General features: G+C 35.6%; 2 protein-coding genes and 1 long non-coding RNA gene across 4 annotated transcripts; 1 reads left to right on the plus strand and 2 right to left on the minus strand.

The window, feature by feature from the left end:
- Window positions 1–2,391: 2,391 nt before the first annotated feature.
- On the minus strand, window positions 2,392–5,879 carry LOC309500649 (uncharacterized protein). Its single transcript, XM_082172308.1, has 6 exons — window positions 5,691–5,879; window positions 5,369–5,536; window positions 4,655–4,918; window positions 3,730–3,825; window positions 3,524–3,538; window positions 2,392–2,823 (listed from the first exon to the last, which is right to left on the minus strand). The coding sequence occupies exons 1-6, from the start codon at window positions 5,746–5,748 to the stop codon at window positions 2,735–2,737; spliced, it is 690 nt and encodes a 229-aa protein (XP_082028434.1). The 5' UTR covers window positions 5,749–5,879; the 3' UTR covers window positions 2,392–2,734.
- Window positions 5,880–8,451: 2,572 nt separating this feature from the next.
- Window positions 8,452–17,070, minus strand: LOC309500648 (uncharacterized protein). Of its 2 annotated transcripts, XM_082172306.1 has the most exons (7): window positions 16,822–17,069; window positions 16,476–16,643; window positions 15,735–15,998; window positions 14,817–14,912; window positions 14,611–14,625; window positions 14,063–14,153; window positions 8,452–9,238 (listed from the first exon to the last, which is right to left on the minus strand). In XM_082172306.1, exons 1-6 carry the CDS (start codon window positions 16,877–16,879, stop codon window positions 14,065–14,067), a joined length of 690 nt encoding a protein of 229 aa, XP_082028432.1. In that variant the 5' UTR covers window positions 16,880–17,069; the 3' UTR covers window positions 8,452–9,238; window positions 14,063–14,064. The 2 variants fall into 2 exon arrangements, with proteins under 2 accessions (XP_082028432.1, XP_082028433.1); XM_082172307.1 differs by lacking the exon at window positions 8,452–9,238 and having other exon boundaries at window positions 14,059–14,153; window positions 16,822–17,070.
- LOC309500651 lies at window positions 9,245–12,251 on the plus strand. Its single transcript, XR_014206647.1, has 2 exons — window positions 9,245–12,034; window positions 12,066–12,251. It is a non-coding gene; the product is annotated as an uncharacterized lncRNA (long non-coding RNA).
- Window positions 17,071–19,052: the final 1,982 nt, after the last annotated feature.

Consider the following 19,052-nt stretch of genomic DNA (forward strand, 5'->3'; position numbering starts at 1 on the left):
CACTTTTATACAGATGTGCGACTGTGTGGTCTGTTCCCGACCGTGTCAATCAAACGCTGATTCGGCGGACCACACCTGATGAAACACTTCGAGGCTTCGTTTGGCCATAGTCACGTGACATAGGTGTTTTGAATCACGCTTCGGATCAGTGTTTCGAAACATCTGCGCTTCGGGATCTCGCAAAGCTTCGGAACGACTGTTTCGCGTCAGCCATCCTTACTAACATATTAAGTTAAGTTAAAGCCCTTATTGCCATTGTACTGCTGTGCGAAACAACACCGTTTTGTTAGCATCCCAGGTTCTCAAACATTCACATAAAACAACAGCATAAAAAAGAACACAAAACATAGACTAAAGTACAACAATAAAGATAATAATGTCAATATAGATTAAAAGTGTTTAAAAAGATACATAAGAAAACAAGTAGTAGGCCTACAGTAAAAAGCAGCAGACCGTTTAAAGTTTACAGTGCAATTAGAAATATAATTTATAGATGGAAACCAGTCAGGAAGTGTTCAATAGTTGCACAGATCTAGCAGAAAAAGCTATTTTTCAGTCTTGTTGTAGGAGAGTAAATTGTCCTGTATCTCCTACCAGAAGGGAGGAGATCAAAGAGGTAGTGTGCACGGTGTGTGGGATCACTAATAATTTAGGAGGTTCTGCTCTGACATCTGGACAAATAAATGTCCTCAATTGATGGTAACTGTGTGCAGTTGTTTTTTTTGCAGAGCTCTCTGTTCTTCTCTTGTACAACTACCACACCAGGATGTGATGCATGTCTGTACACTCTCTACTGCACATCGATAAAAGTTCACAAGAAGTTTCTGAGGTAAACTTACTTTCTTTAATCTTCCCAGAAAATTAAGATGTTTTTGTGCTTTTCCAATGTCAGTGTAGTAGTCCAAGAAAAATAAATACATTTATTTATTCATATTTATTTATTTAACATTTATTCACTTATCTCTGAAAAGGAATGACAATATATTTCAATCTATTACTAATTAATATTTGAATATATTCATATAGAATAAAATGACATCTAGTGTCAGATACAACATAATATTTTGGTATACAGATTAAACATGATATCAGCTGTTTTAAACAATGAGGAAACATGTAAAGAGCACAACATTTCAAACAAATAAAAAAATGTGTATGTCTAGCTGGCATTACAGACAATTAATTCGTTTTTCCGATGTAGAAAAGGGTAGCATTTCAATTAGCTACATTTAAAATATCACAACTACATTGAAAAAAACCATAAGACATTGGGGGCCAGATTTACTAACAGCTCGCGCCAGCGCAAACCCTCGTTTGGCGTTAAAAAAACGCAGTGAAAAATTTTGCGGCTGACCTTATTGCATTAATCATTTGTAGGAGTTTACCTTTCAGATGCAACATTTTTGGGAGGAGAATACTTAAATGAATCATGGAAGGTGATTTACTAAGGTTTGCGCTAGTCAATTTACTGGTATTTGCGCCACTATTTACTGCTCCAAAAGAAGCACGCTTTAAACCAGACGCTAATTTGCGCTGCTCTTGGTAGATTGTGTTGGTCATTATGGAAATTATCCGGCTGCATCCACTCCCATCTGTGTTTTTTTGGAATTGCGCTCTCATGCTAATTTGCCCTGTTTAGTAAATCTGGCCTTAAGGTGCATTAAGCAACTTTTTCATGTTAAAAATACCCGTTTTCTAACCCATACATGCTTAAACAATTGCCTGATGAGCTGAATGAGCCCTTCTCTGATCACTGAGATTGTCTATATAATCCTGTAAAGTAAAATAAATAAGAGGGATTCGGGCCGGAATTTTAGACTGGGCGTGACGTCATGCGCGTTCACGGCACGCTCACCTGGCTGTCTGGCAGGTTTGTGTATTCGCCGCCATTCTCCGTAGAAGATGGATTCTAAGAGACCGGCTTGTAGTTCATTTCAAACACCAACGCAAACTCCACGCAAGATAAAAAAAAAAGAAAACTTTTGTCCGTGAGCGTGCACACTTCTGGCTGCAGTTTCGCTTGCCGCCAGAGGGGGCATAGTTCTGCAAAAACTCAGAGACTTGCGCAATGCACCTTTAAGTCTCATTCACTAAAAATTGCGTGGATTATTTTGTATTCGTATATTTTTCTCACGAAAAATCTCTGCCTAATTCACAACACGTTCATATACGCACATGCATTTGTTCTTAACATCTTTATGATGTTAGTGAATTCGAATATTCTAAATGAGCGGCAGCGTGCACGAGGTTAGTCATTTGCATAAACACGCCCAAACCTTCTCCATATAAGGTTCTGCAAACGCTTTCCTTACAGCCATCCTCACCAGTTCTCACAATAAACACTTTTTATCTCTTTTGAATATTTTTCCCCCCCATAAATTTAGAATACATTTTAATCACACAATTTTTTGGTGAATCGTGATTTGTTCTTAAAATCGTTTGTACTCACACTTAACGTACAAATTTTGTGTACAAATGCTTAGCGAATGAGACCCATTGTTTACTGCAAAAACATTAACAATTTGTGCATACAATATTATCACAGTAATTTTAATAGCTAGCTTTCAAGATCATTTAGAGCAAAAACATTTCCTTATATACGCTGAATATAAAGTATTGAAACAAATGTATTACTGAACTTACAAATCAGCCTAAGACTTCTGCAATCAGGAGAAAGAGTTGTGATTCTTAATGTGGTCAGGGAGGTTAGGTGGTGATTGCTAACAATTACTCTTCAGTACTGGAACTTGTTCCTGTGGCCTTGTCCGTCCAATGGTACATCAAATTGATGGGCTGAATAGTGGATTAATGAGCCTATAACACCTACAGGGAAGCCATGAAATTATCAACATCTGATAGGTTTAACAGCAACAAAAAAACAAACAGTTGATGCACTTGTCTGGTATGTCTGTAGGCCTTTTTTTTTTTCTTTTTTTCATATCCACCTGGGCTAGTCTGTCTGTATTGATCTTTTAAGGAATGTAGGCTATGTAAACAATATCTTTTCAGATATGAGACTTCAAAGACTTCTCTATTTTTGTTAGTTTAATGCTCATTGATTGTATCTACTCTCTGTGAGATCTACAGAAACTAGAGTAACCTTAAGTAAGGTTGATATGATTTCTTTGACTCAAATGAAACATGTTAATTTAGATGTTAGCACATAATCAAATCACATAAAACATATTTGTGCTATCTGACTAAAAGTTTCACAATGTTTTTAATTACACTGTAACACTGTAATGTGAAAGTGCATTTACAAACATTTACGCTAAATATACACCCTTAAATAGTTCTGAATTAAATAAATGAATATTCAGTGTTTTCTAAACCAAGCAAAGTTGTACTATTAAGTGAACAGAACTTAACTTCTTATTAACTAGGGTGTCTGGGAACCTTAAGTTCATTGAGTGCCATGACATCCACTCCACAGGGACAGCTATACCAATGTCAATATTTAATCTTCTGTCAGCATTTATATTGCAGCAATTAAACATTTGGTAAACAATGTGAAACATCTCACCTCCTGGCTGTTGACCTCCATCAAACAAAAGAGGAAGAGCAAGGCAAAGAAAGGAGAAGGAAGAAACAACATATTATTTCATGTTCATTGTGATCATTTCATTTTTTATCCATAAAAAATCATTGGTAGTGACTTTACTGGTTAGCATTGGTGTTTATTCACAAGCACACACATGACACAGCACATGATTCCAGCAGTATGCTTACTGTGTCGTTTGGAGATAAGGAGGCTTATAAAGACAAATCCAATGAAGAGAAAAATGGCCAGAACTGGAGCCATCACTCTTAACACACCAACACGTCCTGAAAAACATTCAATAAACTCCATATTCTAATAATCCGATCATCTAAAAATATTATATTATATTATATATTATGTTATTTATTATATAATATGATGTAATATTTATAAAATGTAAAGTAGATAATGTACTGTAAAAAATAAATAAAAATTGGAATAGGGGTTCCCATCATCGTATCATTTTATTGATTTAGTTTTAATTAATTTATTTTGTTTTAATTCATTTTCAATCTTAATTTAATTTGATGAATTAAACATCTCATACACATGCTTTATCACCAGAACTGTTTTTTTTAACTGTTAAACATGAAAGTATTACGCAATCATATAAGACATTTCTCCTTATATAGAACCTTTTTTTGCATAAAGACTACTTTAAAATTCTTTAAAGTCAAGACCTTTTTTTCTAAGAGTGGTTGTGCTTCATTCTGACAAGAACTGGTTTTCTAGTTTGTAGCAGTCGTGAACTAGTGAAACAACACTATTTAAAGTGCCTCTTTCATGCTATGGTAAAAGTTCCTAATTTTGCTTTGAAGGTCTGAGGACAACTTTTTTTTAATGCAAATTTTTGACATTGTTATGTATGTATATAACAGAAAGTGAAACTAGAATTGGTGATGACAGTTCAGCAGTTTCATTTAGGAGGCAATAACTTTATTTGTCATGCACTTTGATCTTTAAAACTTTACAGATGTTTTACATTTACAAACAGCTACATTACACACTGCATGAAAGGTAATATTTGAAAAAATATTTGCATAATAGGGGCACTTTAATCAGCAGGACATTCATGGAGTCTCAATAAAGTATTCTAACAAATATTCATCATACCCTCTTGATTCTGGGTGTCATCCATCAGCTTGATGAAATCCTTACATTCTTCTTTCAGGTCAGTCTTCTCTAGACTCTCTAGCTCGGCCTCAAGCGTCCATAACTGCTTTAGATCCTGCGCCTCTGGCATCAACAAGGTCCACGTATCAGTTTCAGGATCTAAGGTCAGACAGTCTCTGCCGTTGAGCTGAAACCGGTCGTACAGCTGCAGGACCTGATAGCCTCGCATCTTACATTCCCTTAAACGTGTATATGTGCCATAACCTGGACAATAAAGGTGAATATATTGTCACAGAGTGGCTGCATGCAAATTTGTGATAGACCAATATTTATCACAAAAATTCACATGCATATTTAATACATTAGAATTAATAATGACAAATAATATAATATAATAATAATTTAAGCTTGAGTATGCTAGTTTATACAAACAATGCTTTAATTGGGTTTAGATTAAAGTCTACTTAGCATAAATAGCCTTTACATTTGTTTAATTTTTACACTATGATGTAATTATTTTATAGTTATATTCATAATGCACTTTATGCTTTTTATTGATGCAATTTAGTCTACTGATTATTTCGCTATTACGTCAAAACGCTGAAATAAAACAATTATAAATAAAAATCGGTCCTGAAAATGATTGGTTCGACATAAAAAGAATAACAATCGGACTTTATCGGTTACATTAATCATTGCATTAATATTGTTTACTTGCTGTATGATGATCATTCTCCACCATCATTTTCAGGAGTTGATCTTGAATGGATCTGACAACAGGTTGCATGTTGTCGAACTGTTCCTTTAAATGTGCATTACTGACAAGGATCCTCTCCACGACCGTCCCGTTCATCACCCTGCGCTCGAACTGGATTACAGTATCTAACAACAAGACACATCTGCGGCTTTATTGCTTGAGAATAATCCAGCGAGTAAAAAAAAAAAAAAAAAAAGAGAGGAAAAAAACACGAGCAACACAACATATATTATTAGTTGGGATTGGGAAGGATGCTGTATAACAGGATAAAAGACTTACCCATTGGAAGAGCCGTTGATGAAGCTACAAGAAAAAACGCGAAGGCGATGAAGAGCATTTCTGCGGCGATGGTGGTATCAGTTTGTTTCTTTCGGTTTCTATTTTTGTCATTCTCATTCACACTGTGCAGTTTTTAGAAAAATTATGACGTGTGTAAAATCAAGAGCCGAAGCAAAAACCGTCCGGAATTTACTCTAGAGCACTTGCTTGTCATTGGCTGGTATGAGGAGGAACTGTGAGGAGGGATTGTCACATCAGGGGCAAGAGTCTCTATAACTAATACAAACACTGACCTGAAGTTGACATTACAGCTATAAAAACAAAAATGCTGAATAGAATCTGTACTTGGAGAGACGTTTTAGTCTTTCCCATCTTAACGACTCAAAACATTGCTGTGGTTGAAGTGCAACGTGTTTGAAAACTATAATTTAGTTGTTTTTTTGTACTATAGCCTATTTACAAGAGTAAGTCGAGATGCCAGCATTGTAATGTTATAGATTGTGATTTTATGTAGCCTATCGTGTAACAAAATAAGACCACACACGCACAGTAATCTCCGCATTTATGCATTTAAAGAGGCAGTTCACCCAAAAATGACGATGCCATCGTAATCTGCAAAAATCCTATAATATTATTTTATTTTTTTGACCATTTTGATTTTGGGTTGTTCTTTCCCTTTAACACATATAAGTTAGTCCATGAAATTAAAACTTTTTATCAAGTCCAGGGCGCAGCTGCAAAAATCATGACAAGAGCAGGATCAGGTAACGTTAGGCCTACTGTAAACAAAGACCAGAAGAGCAGAGCAGACACGAATTCCCTGCAACTAAAGCGAAAGCTTAATCTCATTGAGTAACGGAAATGACATCAAAAGCAGGAAATAATGTGCAATAGAAGACATTTTTAACTTTTGAGTTACATATTTAAGAAAACAGAGAGTATGTGGGACCAAGGCATAACCATATATGGCAAAAGACAAAAGTAGAGGTAGGTATTTTTGCTGCAAAGAAAGAGCAGAGGGTTTAAAATCCTTCAGAAACCATGTTAAACAATGTAAAGAAATAGGACTCATAATAACATAGCATGATGTACGTCATGGCAACAAAAATGGAAGCTGATAATACCTTTGACATGCAAGTTCTAGATCCCTAAAAACACACTGTTCCCTTGGAAAGAATGTCTCCCTTGAAAATCTCCTTTGCTTTGACCCAAACACTGGAGAAGCCATGAACTCAAAGGTTGTTTATAATAGATTTTACAGTCTTGTTCAGGGCAGTAGAGGTTTATAGCACATACTCTTTGACACATTTAAGCTATACGTTTATATTTAGATTACAGACACTTTAATCCAAAACTATTTAAAAATAAAGAGTTAAGTGATTCATCCTGAGAGGACAGTAACAGAAGAAGTGCTGCAACATTTACAAATGTTTAGATGAATGAGCTGAGTGAAAGAACAGTGACTTAGCAGGGCATATTTTTGGTTAATGGTTTAAGAGCAGGGCCGTCGCTAACTGGGAGAAAGGTGGTGATGATTCTAGGGCCCCCCAGTTTCAACCAAGGGGGACACCCCAAACTCATTCAATAATGAAACACCTCTGTTACAATTAATAGTAATTGTTAAAATCAGCCTTCAAGTTTTAAATAATTCAAATAATATAAATGAGTCTTTTAAACATGACACACTTCTAATCTCTTCACATTTCAAATTCTTTAATTTTAATGAAATACAATATGCTTTTTCTCCCCGAAGTACTGAAATTTTAGCATTATATTAAAATATTTTTTGCCTTAAGAACATTATGCTGCACATATGCCTGTAAATCATTAAAATACCTAACACATTTTCTGGCTAACACAAACTGCACATAGTTAAAAAATAATTATTCAGTTTGTAAATCTGTATTGGAAAGTGAAGGTTGAAGGGCATTTTAAAGAAGTCAAAGTAAAATAAAGGAAAAACACCCAGATAGCATGTAACCATTGAAACAATGTTGAGTCAGTGTTGATGCGTCAACGCGGATTACATTGAAATGGCGTTAGAAAGTGATGTTGCTTTAGCATCACTCTTGCACCCTTGGTTAATATTGAAATAATGTTCAGATTTCAACCACAAATCCTCAGTTAATGGTGAAGCAATGTTGACATTTCAACCAAAAATCAACAGTAATAGTTTTGATTCAACATTACAAAGTTATATTTTATCAACATCACTTTTGCACCCTCAGTTAATGTTGAAACTGTTGAACAAAAAAATCAACAGTAATGCTACAGAATCAACATCACATTATGATTGATTCTACATGACCAATGCTGAATCAATACTGAAATTAACAAAATAATCAATAGTAATATAATATTGAATCAGCGTTACACTAAGATGTTGAATCTACATCACTGCTGTTGAATTAACACTGAAATTAACAAAAATAATCAATGGTAATATTGTTGAATCAGCGTTACACTAAGATGTTGAATCTACATCACTGCTGTTGAATTAACACTGAAATTAACAGAAATAGTCTTTGGTAATATGGTTTGATCAATGTTACAATGTGATGCTGATTCTAAATACATTTTGTTGAAACACTGAAAATACAACTGAAAAGGAATGTCAAACAATGTTGCCATCTGATGTACCAAGTTAATGTTGAAACAACATTAATATTTCAACTACACTTCAATTATGCGTCAACAAATTCCTGACCATTTAAAAATTTGGCAAAAACCTTTTAAAATATAAATGACACCTTTCCAGCAGTTGAGTCAATTTATTTTATTCAATCAATGAATGACAAATATATTAAAAGATCATTCTTTAAAAAAGAAAGGGGGAGAAATAGGACAAAAGCATTTCAACCTTTAAAGGAACCGTATGTAAGAAATGTATTTCAATTAATCATAAAATGGCCCTGATATGTCACTAGACATTAAGAAATCATGTTCATTTCAAATACTTATATCACTGGCAACAGTAGTCCGGCCAGGATATTGTCATTTAAAAAGTGAAGTTGCAGCCCTCAACTGATGTTGATGTTGTCATGTTGTGTTTTGGCCTGAAGCTCCACCCTCCACCTATCTACCAATCACGAAGTCAGTAGTGTTTCGGCATCCGGGTTGCCAGCTCTGCTCTAGATACCACAGCTGCAGCTACAAACGTGTCGGATAAAAAATGTCTAACGTTACGAAACCTAAAAGACCTCGTTATGAATCCGAAATACGTCGTGACAAAGTCCCAAAAAAAATTATTGTGTAGGACTCGTCACTTACCATTGGAAGCTCCTTGTAGCAGCCTACGTTCCTGCTGGATCCTGCAGCCTAACTGGCAACCTTGAGTCAGGGGGGAGGGGGAGGGGATACACCACTCTACAGTAATTTGAAAGTGATTGCAGTACCAGTTTTGGCCACAATCTTACATACGGTTCCTTTAAAAATAAAATTGGCTTCAGAAGTCTGATGTCATAACTACAGGTGGTCCAATGGTTCAGGTTTTTAAAAATCTGTCTTACATCAGACTACTGCCTCTTTTCCTTTGGGTTCTCTGAAATCTGAAAAAGAAAGCATGATGTTACTCAAAAACAAGTCAATTCAGTTGCCACATTCAAGAATGTTAATATACTAAACACAACTGATTCACTTTTAAACACAATATGATTCACTTTAAAAAAAAGTTGCTGAACATAAAAAAAATCAAACTACGATTAAAGTATCGTTACATTCTGTTTATTTCATTTATTTTTCTAAAATCTATTAATGCTTCAATATCAAAAGAAAGCACTATGGAGGGGGGTCCGATTTTATCTCCAGCCCTAATTAAACACACCTGAGGCAGCTAATCAAGGTCATTAGGACCAATGAAAACTTCCAGGCAGGTGTTGGAGCTAAACTCTTCATGAAGAGGAACAAACACCTGTGAGCTATACGCTGATTTCACGCAGCCGTTATTTTGGAAAATCCAAATATTATAGGGCTACTTAACAGTACCAGCCAAAAGTTTGGACACACATACTATAGCCGTTATTTTGAAATCGAAAGCGAGGCTCCGGTGGGAAGAAAACACACATACTATAGTACTATAGTACTGGTGAAAAATATTATAGAACACTATAAACTTACTATAGGACTACAATTCTTATTGTATACTATATAGTAATGCTAAGGTTCACTTTCGTAAGGGTGGGGTTGGTTGGCACATTTTTTACTCTCTGCCGTTTTTCTCTAGCATAATTTATGTTAGAATATTCTAACAAGCAGCAAATGCAAGGTCTCAGCTATAAATAAATATGCTTATGTAGTCACGTTGTGCATTTGTGCTCGCAATTACAAAAATGTTTGCAGATAATGTCTGAATATATAACATAATTAATGAAAACCAACTTATATACCAGCTATATAGGGCCAAAGTCCTGATAGGGCCCCACATTAGCTCACCACCAGATGCTTATGGCCACCCCTGCCAGACAGGTCACAGGACCCCTAGTTCGGGCATCCGATCTGAATGCCTCTTAATGACAATATCCAGGGTTAAATCCAGATAGCGCTGAAGGGATTATAAATCTCATCTGGTCAGGGAATGCCTGGGTATCCCATTTAAACCAGCTAATAAACAAGATTAAAATTAAAGGAATAGCAGCTATAGCAAATTCAAATTTCAGCACACTGCTTTGGGATTGGGGAAGACTATAAGTCTTATTGGAGTGCTTCAGCTGTGATCTTTGAGGGTTTACAAAGTATATTCTTTAGTGTCATGTTTTCCATAATCTATCATATTTGTGATATGTTTGTTCTCTTTCAAACTGTCAAAGATCCTGGACCACCAAGCCCAAAGGAGACCTTACAAAGTAAGTGCAAAAAATATATTACTCACAGATATCTGAAATCTATCATGGTCCATATTTACCAAAGTATAGGCCCTGATGCAAGTGGGTAAATATGTCTATTGAGTATATTTACATTATTTTGTATATAGTTGCAGAGTCTGGCTGTTTGAATAAGGTGGAACCATCTGTATCTCCAAAAGGAGATGAGGTACAGCATTGCCCTCGTCATCTGTGTGCATGGATTAATATAAGAACCAGTACACTTAAAAGTATTTATGAATTTATGAACAACCAAAACCGCCAGGCAGCCCTTAACCCCCCAGAAAAGCTTGCAAAAGGTTGAGAACCCCTGAGTTAGAGCAAGCCATTCATTCATAAAACTCATGAATGTCAATGTCCAATGTCAAGCCAATTTTACATTTTTTTAGGCTACATTTAGTAATTTAGCAGACGCTTTTATCCAAAGCGATTTACAGGACAACAATATGTAAGTGCTATAACTCTTCTCAGTTTAAGCTAATGCAATACACGTAGGCATAGCCTACTATAGAGAGAGAGAGAAAAGAAAGTGTTAGTATTAATTGATCAAGTGTTGATTTTGTGCCAGTATATCACGAAACGCTCAGCATGAAACTTTACTCGTTAAATTCATATTCTTAGTCCATCTGCTTTGCTGTAGCCTACAGCCTACATTCCCAATAAGGTGCGAGTTTGGTCTTTTATATCAATGTATTAGTCCATAAAGCTACATTAAGCATTTTGTCCCGACGGAAGCCTTTATTTTACTGTCTATGGACGGAAGGGGAATCCCTGACTATGAGGTATTGAGGGAAACCGATTATAATCCTGTTCATGGTAGAGAAAGCTGATGACATGTAGGCTACACAGGGAAATTAACAATGAAGTTATTGAATGAAACATAAAAACAGCTTTTGTGTCTTTATCATCTTTTCCGCATATATACTGACACAGATAATCATTTTCATTTTATGAATGAGTGTTTTGCTCTAACAACAACACGCGCTTTGTCAACAACACGCGCTTTTGCACTCCCTGCTGGTGAGGTCGACTAACAGCAGATGTAGAGTATGCTCAGCAATCTACTGCTTTTCCTGCAGTTCCTGGATGTCAATGTTGAATTGACTGTCGAATTTGAACCACTGAATTTGTGGAAGCGAATTTGCAAAGCGAAATAAAATGGACCGAATTTTTTTTAAACAGTTTGAATATTTTGGAAGTGAATTATGAAAGGTGAATATTAATTGAAATATTCACAGCTTAAATATTCAACCATGTTGAATTTCAGCCCATAAAAATGCAAGCCATAAAAATACAATGCATTAAAATGCAATAGGCAATGCCTATTTTTTTCAAGTAGTGCAATTCAACAGGCTTTTTTGTTTCAAAAACATTTGGCATTATTTTACTTCCATAAACAACATTTCAAACAAATAAAACATTGGGGGCCAGATTTACTAACAGCTTGCGCCAGCGCAAACCCTCGTTTGGCGTTAAAAAAACGCAGTGAAAAATTTTGCGCTGAAAAAGCGTGGAGAGAGTTATTTTTGCGGCTGACCTTATTGCATTAATCATTTGCAGGAGTTTACCTTTCAGATGCAACATTTTTGGGAGGAGAATACTTAAATGAATCATGGAAGGTGATTTACTAAGGTTTGCGCTAGTCAATTTACTGGTATTTGCGCCACTATTTACTGCTCCAAAAGAAGCACGCTTTAAACCAGACGCTAATTTGCGCTGCTCTTGGCAGATTGTGTTGGTCATTATGGAAATTATCCGGCTGCATCCACTCCCATCTGTGTTTTTTTGGAATTGTGCTCTCATGCTAATTTGCCCTGTTTAGTAAATCTGGCCTTAAGTCTCATTCACTAAAAATTGCCTGGATTATTTCGTATTTGTACCCGCAGGCGAACTTCTCACGAAAAATCTCTGCCTAATTCACAACACGTTCATATATGCACATGCATTTGTTCTTAACATCATTATGATGTTAGTGAATTCAGAGTATTCTAAATGAGCGGCAGCGTGCACGAGGTTAGTCATTTGCATAAACACGCCCAAACCTTCTCCATATAAGGTTCTGCAAATGCTTTCCTCACAGCCTTTCGTCACTCTTTCGTCAAACTGTGTTTGCAGACGCGCTCTCTCGCAAGTGTGCCATCCTCACCAGTTCTCACAATAAACACTTTTTCTCTCTTTTGATCCTATTTTTTTCCCCATAAATTTAATATACATTTTATCAATTTTTTGGTGAATCGTGATTTGTTCTTAAAATCGTTTATACGCACACTTCACGTACAAATTTGTGCGTAAGCATGCTTAGCTAGGGTGACCAAACGTCCTGTTTTCCCAGGACATGTCCTGTTTTCAGGTCCTGTCCTGGCCGTCCTGTCTGTTTTTTATAAAGTGATGAAAATGTCCTGGTTTTCATTATTTTTCATTGGGCCATTAAGCGTGTACTTTAAATACATGCTTGCCTTTGCACACAAAACATATGAAACCGGCTTCGCCCCGTCTTGTTATAATCAGCGTGTTCCTCAATCCGCAGCGGCAAGCAGAGAGCACGTCAGAATACAGAGGCCACTGTGTGTTTGTGTGTGTGTGTTCATTCTCAGCCTCATTGGTCTGTCACACTGCTCCTCAATGTCAGAATATTTGAAATTACCAATCAAATCAAAGTAGGCGGACTTTACGTTCACAGACACAGAATTTCAATTTTAGCAGCGTGACTCTATGTAAGTAGCTAACAGCGTAAAAAAAAAAAGAAAAAAAAAAAAGCCCAAATGTAAATTCACAGATAATTTACAGAGAAAATTCCTGTTTTTTTCGTTTCGGTGGGGATCCGTGTAAAGCAGAATGCATGAACTGCAAAGCTGGAACGTAGCCTACTTGTCAGTGTCAAATAAAGGTGCTAGCGAAGTAGAAGCCCACATAAAGAAAGTAAAGGCTACAAGAGAACATCAGGAGGATTGAAATTGTTTTTTTACTGAAATAATGTAGTAGATTTTTTATTTTAGTGGTAGATTTTTAAGCTATGCTATGGCCATGAAAAGAAATAGTGTCATGTAAAAGGTGTTAAAAGCTAAACTTTTTTTTATTAGTAGGCTATTCTATTGTTGCGGGCCAAACATTGAATGGAAAGGATGTATTAGGCTACTTTATGTATTAAAGTACAATAACATAGTTGCAAGGTTGTGAATGCATTTGTCAAGTATTTTTTGATGCATTCACCCCAACCACGCCCCCACCCCTTAACCACGCCTCCCAAACCACGCCCCCGTCCTGTTTTCTGAAAACTAAAATATGGTCACCCTAGCTTAGCGAATGAGACCCATTGTTTACTCAGAGCAAAAACATTAACAATTTGTGCATACAATATTATCACAGTAATTTTAATAGCTAGCTTTCAAGATCATTTAGAGCAAATACATTTCCTTATATACGCTGAATATAATGTATTGCCTAAAACTTCTGCAATCAGGAGAAAGAGTTGATTCTTAATGTGGTCAGGGAGGTTATGTGGTGATTGCTTACAATTACTCTTCAGTACGGTTCCTGTGGCCTTGTCCGTCCAATGGTACATCAAATTGATGGGGTGAATAGTGGATTACTGAGCCTATAACACCTACAGGGAAGCCATGAAATTATCAACATCTGACAGGCTTAGTAAGGTTGATATGATTTCTTTGACTAAAATGAAACGTTAATTTAGATGTTATCACATAATCAAATCACATAAAACATATTTGTGCTATCTGACTAAAAGTTTCACAATGTTTTTAATTACACTGTAACACTGTAATGTGAAAGTGCATTTACAAACATTTACGCTAAATATACACCCTTAAATAGTTCTGAATTAAATAAATGAATATTCAGTGTTTTCTAAACCAAGCAAAGTTGTACTATTAAGTGAACAGAACTTAACTTCTTATTAACTAGGGTGTCTGGGAACCTTAAGTTCATTGAGTGCCATGACATCCACTCCACAGGGACAGCTATACCAACGTCAATATTTAATCTTCTGTCAGCATTTATATTGCAGCAATTAAGTATTTGGTAAACAATGTGAAAAATCTCACCTCCTGGCTGTTGACCTCCATCAAACAAAAGAGGAAGAGCAAGGCAAAGAAAGGAGAAGGAAGAAACAACATATTATTTCATGTTCATTGTGATCATTTCATTTTTTATCCATTAAAAATCATTGATAGTGACTTTACTGGTTAGCATTGGTGTTTATTCACAAGCACACACATGACACAGCACATGATTCCAGCAGTATGCTTACTGTGTCGTTTGGAGATAAGGAGGCTTATAAAGACAAATCCAATGAAGAGACAAGTCGCCAGAACTGGAGCCATCACTCTTAACACACCAACACGTCCTGAAAAACATTCAATAAACTCCATATTCTTAGTTAATAATCTGATCATCTTAAAATATTATATTATATTTTATGTTATTTATTATATAATATTATGTAACATTTATAAAATGTAAAAAGTAGATAGTGTACTGTAAAAAAAATGGAATAGGGGTTCCCATCATCATATCATTTTATTGATTTAGTTTTAATTAATTCATTTTGTTTTAATTCATTTTCAATCTTAATTTAATTTGATGAATTAAACATCTCATACACATGCTTTATCACCAGAACTGTTTTTTTTTAAACTGTTAAACATGGAAGTATTACGCAATCATATAAGACATTTCTCCTTATATAGAACCTTTTTTTGCATAAAGACTACTTTAAAATTCTTTAAAGTCAAGAACTTTTTTTTCTAAGAGTGGTTGTGCTTCATTCTGACAAGAACTGGTTTTCTAGTTTGTAGCAGTCGTGAACTAGTGAAACAATAATTAAAGTGCCTCTTTCATGCTATGGTAAAAGTTCCTAATTTTGCTTTGAAGGTCTGAGGACAACTTTTTTTTAATGCAAATTTTTGACATTGTTATGTATGTATATAACAGAAAGTGAAACTAGAATTGGTGATGACAGTTCAGCAGTTTCATTTAGGAGGCAATAACTTTATTTGTCATGCACTTTGATCTTTAAAACTTTACAGATGTTTTACATTTACAAACAGCTACATTACACACTGCATGAAAGGTAATATTTGAAAAAATATTTGCATAATAGGGGCACTTTAATCAGCAGGACATTCATGGAGTCTCAATAAAGTATTCTAACAAATATTCATCATACCCTCTTGATTCTGGGTGTCATCCATCAGCTTGATGAAATCCTTACATTCTTCTTTCAGGTCAGTCTTCTCTAGACTCTCTAGCTCGGCCTCAAGCGTCCATAACTGCTTTAGATCCTGCGCCTCTGGCATCAACAAGGTCCACGTATCAGTTTCAGGATCTAAGGTCAGACAGTCTCTGCCGTTGAGCTGAAACCGGTCGTACAGCTGCAGGACCTGATAGCCTCGCATCTTACATTCCCTTAAACGTGTATATGTGCCATAACCTGAAAAATAAAGGTGAATTTATTGTCACAGAGTGTCTGCATGCAAATTTGTGATAGACCAATATTTATCACAAAAATTCACATGCATATTTTAGACATAAATACATTAGAATTAATAATGACAAATAATATAATATAATTTAATAATAATTTAAGCTTGAGTATGCTAGTTTATACAAACAATGCTTTAATTGGGTTTAGATTAAAGTCTACTTAGCATAACTAGCCTTTACATTTGTTTAATTTTTACACTATGATGTAATTATTTTAAAGTTATATTCATAATGCACTTTATGCTTTTTATTGATGCAATTTAGTCTACTGATTATTTATTTAGCTATTGCGTCAAAACGCTGAAATGAAACAATGAAAAATAAAAATAGGTTCTGCATATTGATTGGTTCGACATAAAAAGAATAACAAGTATAGCATTGGACGTTATTAGGCTACATGAATCATTGCATTAATATTGTTTACTTGCTGTATGATTATCATTCTCCACCATCATTTTCAGGAGTTGATCTTGGATGGATCTGACAACAGTTTGCTTGTTGTCGAACTGTTCCTTTAAATGTGCATTACTGACAAGGATCCTCTCCACGACCGTCCCGTTCAACACCCTGCGCTCGAACTGGATTACAGTATCTAACAACAAGACACATAATGACGATATGAGGCTTTATTGCTTGAGAATAATCCAGCGAGTAAAAACAACAACAACAACAACAACAACAACAAAAAAACATCATAATAGAGAAAAAACACGAGCAACACAAATATTATTAGTTGGGAAGGATGCTGTATAACAGGATAAAAGGCTTACCCATTGGAAGAGCCGTTGATGAAGTTACAAGAAGAAACGCGAAGGCGATGAAGAGCATTTCTGCGGCGATGGTGGTATCAGTTTGTTTCTTTCGGTTTCTATTTTTGTCATTCTCATTCACACTGTGCAGTTTTTATTAAACTGATGAAGTGTGTAAAATCAAGAGCCGAAGCAATAACCGTTTGGCTTAAACATGTCGAAGACTCTAGAGCACTTGCTTGTCATTGGCTGGTATAATGAGGAGGAAATGTGAGGAGGAGGGATTGTCACACCAGGGGAAAGAGTCTAGGCTATAACATACAATACTGACCTGAAGTTGACATTAACAGCTATAAAAACAAAAATGCTGAATAGAATCTGTACTTGGAGAGACAGTCACTTTCCCATCTTAACGACTAATCAAAACATTGCTGTGGTTGAAGTGCGTGTTTGAAAACTATAATTTAGTTTTTTTTTTTTTGTACTGTAGCCTATTTACAAGAGTAAGTGAGATGCCAGCATTGTAATGTTATAGATTGTGATTTTATGTACCCTATCGTGTAACAAAATAAGACCACAACACGCACAGTAATCTCTAAAATAAATGTATGCATTTAAAGGGACAGTTCACCCAGAAATGACGATGTAATCGTAATTTGCAAAAATACCTATAATATATTTTTTTGTTGTTGACCATTTTGATTTTGGGTTTCACTTTCTCATTAACATATATTAAGCATATAGCCTAGTCCATGAAGAAAAACTTTTTATCAAGTCCAGGGCGGAGCTGGAAAAAACATGGCAAGAGCAGGGTGATTGTAAACAAAGACCAAGCAGAGCCAACACAACTAAAGTAAACTAAAGTAAACGTTTCCTCTCATTGAATATTGTGAAATCCCACACATCAACAGCAGGAAATAATGTGCAATAGTTTAAAACAAACAATCTCTGGGTGCAACATTATAGCTGGAAGACTATCAGTGTAATATGTTAAAATCCATTTTCTGAAACTGGTAATAATTGATCTGTGCGTTTATTTTAAAATGAAAACATTTTTAACTTTGAGTTACATTTTTAAGAAAACAGAGAGAGTGTGGGACCAAGGCATAACCATATATGGCAAAAGACAAAAGTAGAGGTAGGGATGTTTGCTGAAAAGAAAGAGCAGAGGGTTTAAAATCCTTCAGAAACCATGTTAAAAATGTACAGAAATAGGACTCATAATAATATGGCATGATGTATGTCATGGCAAAAAAAATGGAAGCTGATAATACCTTTGACATGCACGTTCTAGATCCCTAAAAACACACTGTTCCCTTGGAAAGAATATCTCCCTTGAAAATCTCCTTTGCTTTGACCCAAACACTGGAGAAGCCATGAACTCAAAGGTTGTTTATAATAGGTTTTTACAGTCTTGTTCAGGGCAGTAGAGGTTTATAGCACATACTCTTTGACACATTTAAGCTCTTAGAATTTTTTGTTGTTGTTTTTGGTATATATACGTTCACATTTAGATTACAGACACTTTAATCGAAAGCTATTTAAAAATAAAGAGTTAAGTGATTCATCCTGAGAGGACAGTAACAGAAGAAGTGCTGCAACATTTACAAATGTTTAGATGAATGAGCTGAGTGAAAGAACAGTGACTTAGCAGGGCATATTTTTGGTTAATGGTTTAAGAGCAGGGCCGTCGCTAACTGGGAGAAAGGTGGTGACGATTCTAGGGCCCCCCAGTTTCAACCAAGGGGGACACCCCAAACTCATTCAATAATGAAACACCTCTGTTACAATTAACAGTAATTGTTAAAATCAGCCTTCAAGTTTTAAATAATTCAAATAATATAAATGATAATGTTCAATGAATAGGAAAGCCTATTTTCAGATGTATGTTACCTACTCCTCATCAGACAATGATTTATCAGGAAAATTTTACTGGGGCACAGCGAAACAAAAACAAAAAAGGGTCTAGAGACGCCCCTGGAAGCAACTAAGGCTGAATCCGAAATCGCCCCCTAAACCCTCATTCACTATTCCCTATGTTAGTCCACTTATACTGTTCACTTGAAGGAGTGAATGAAAACGAGTGAGCGAATTCGGACAACCGTTGAGTGTAGGTACATTGGCTGTACACACGTTATTGAAGTGCAATATTGGGTTAAATAAGTGCACTCAATAACGTCCACTACGGTTTCGGACACACAAATGGCTGTCCCCTCAAATAACGCCCTATTTGAGAGTATAGGGGGCGATTT

This window comes from Leuciscus leuciscus (assembly GCF_965113295.1).
Source record: "Leuciscus leuciscus genome assembly, chromosome: 6".
Lineage (NCBI taxonomy): Eukaryota > Metazoa > Chordata > Actinopteri > Cypriniformes > Leuciscidae > Leuciscus > Leuciscus leuciscus.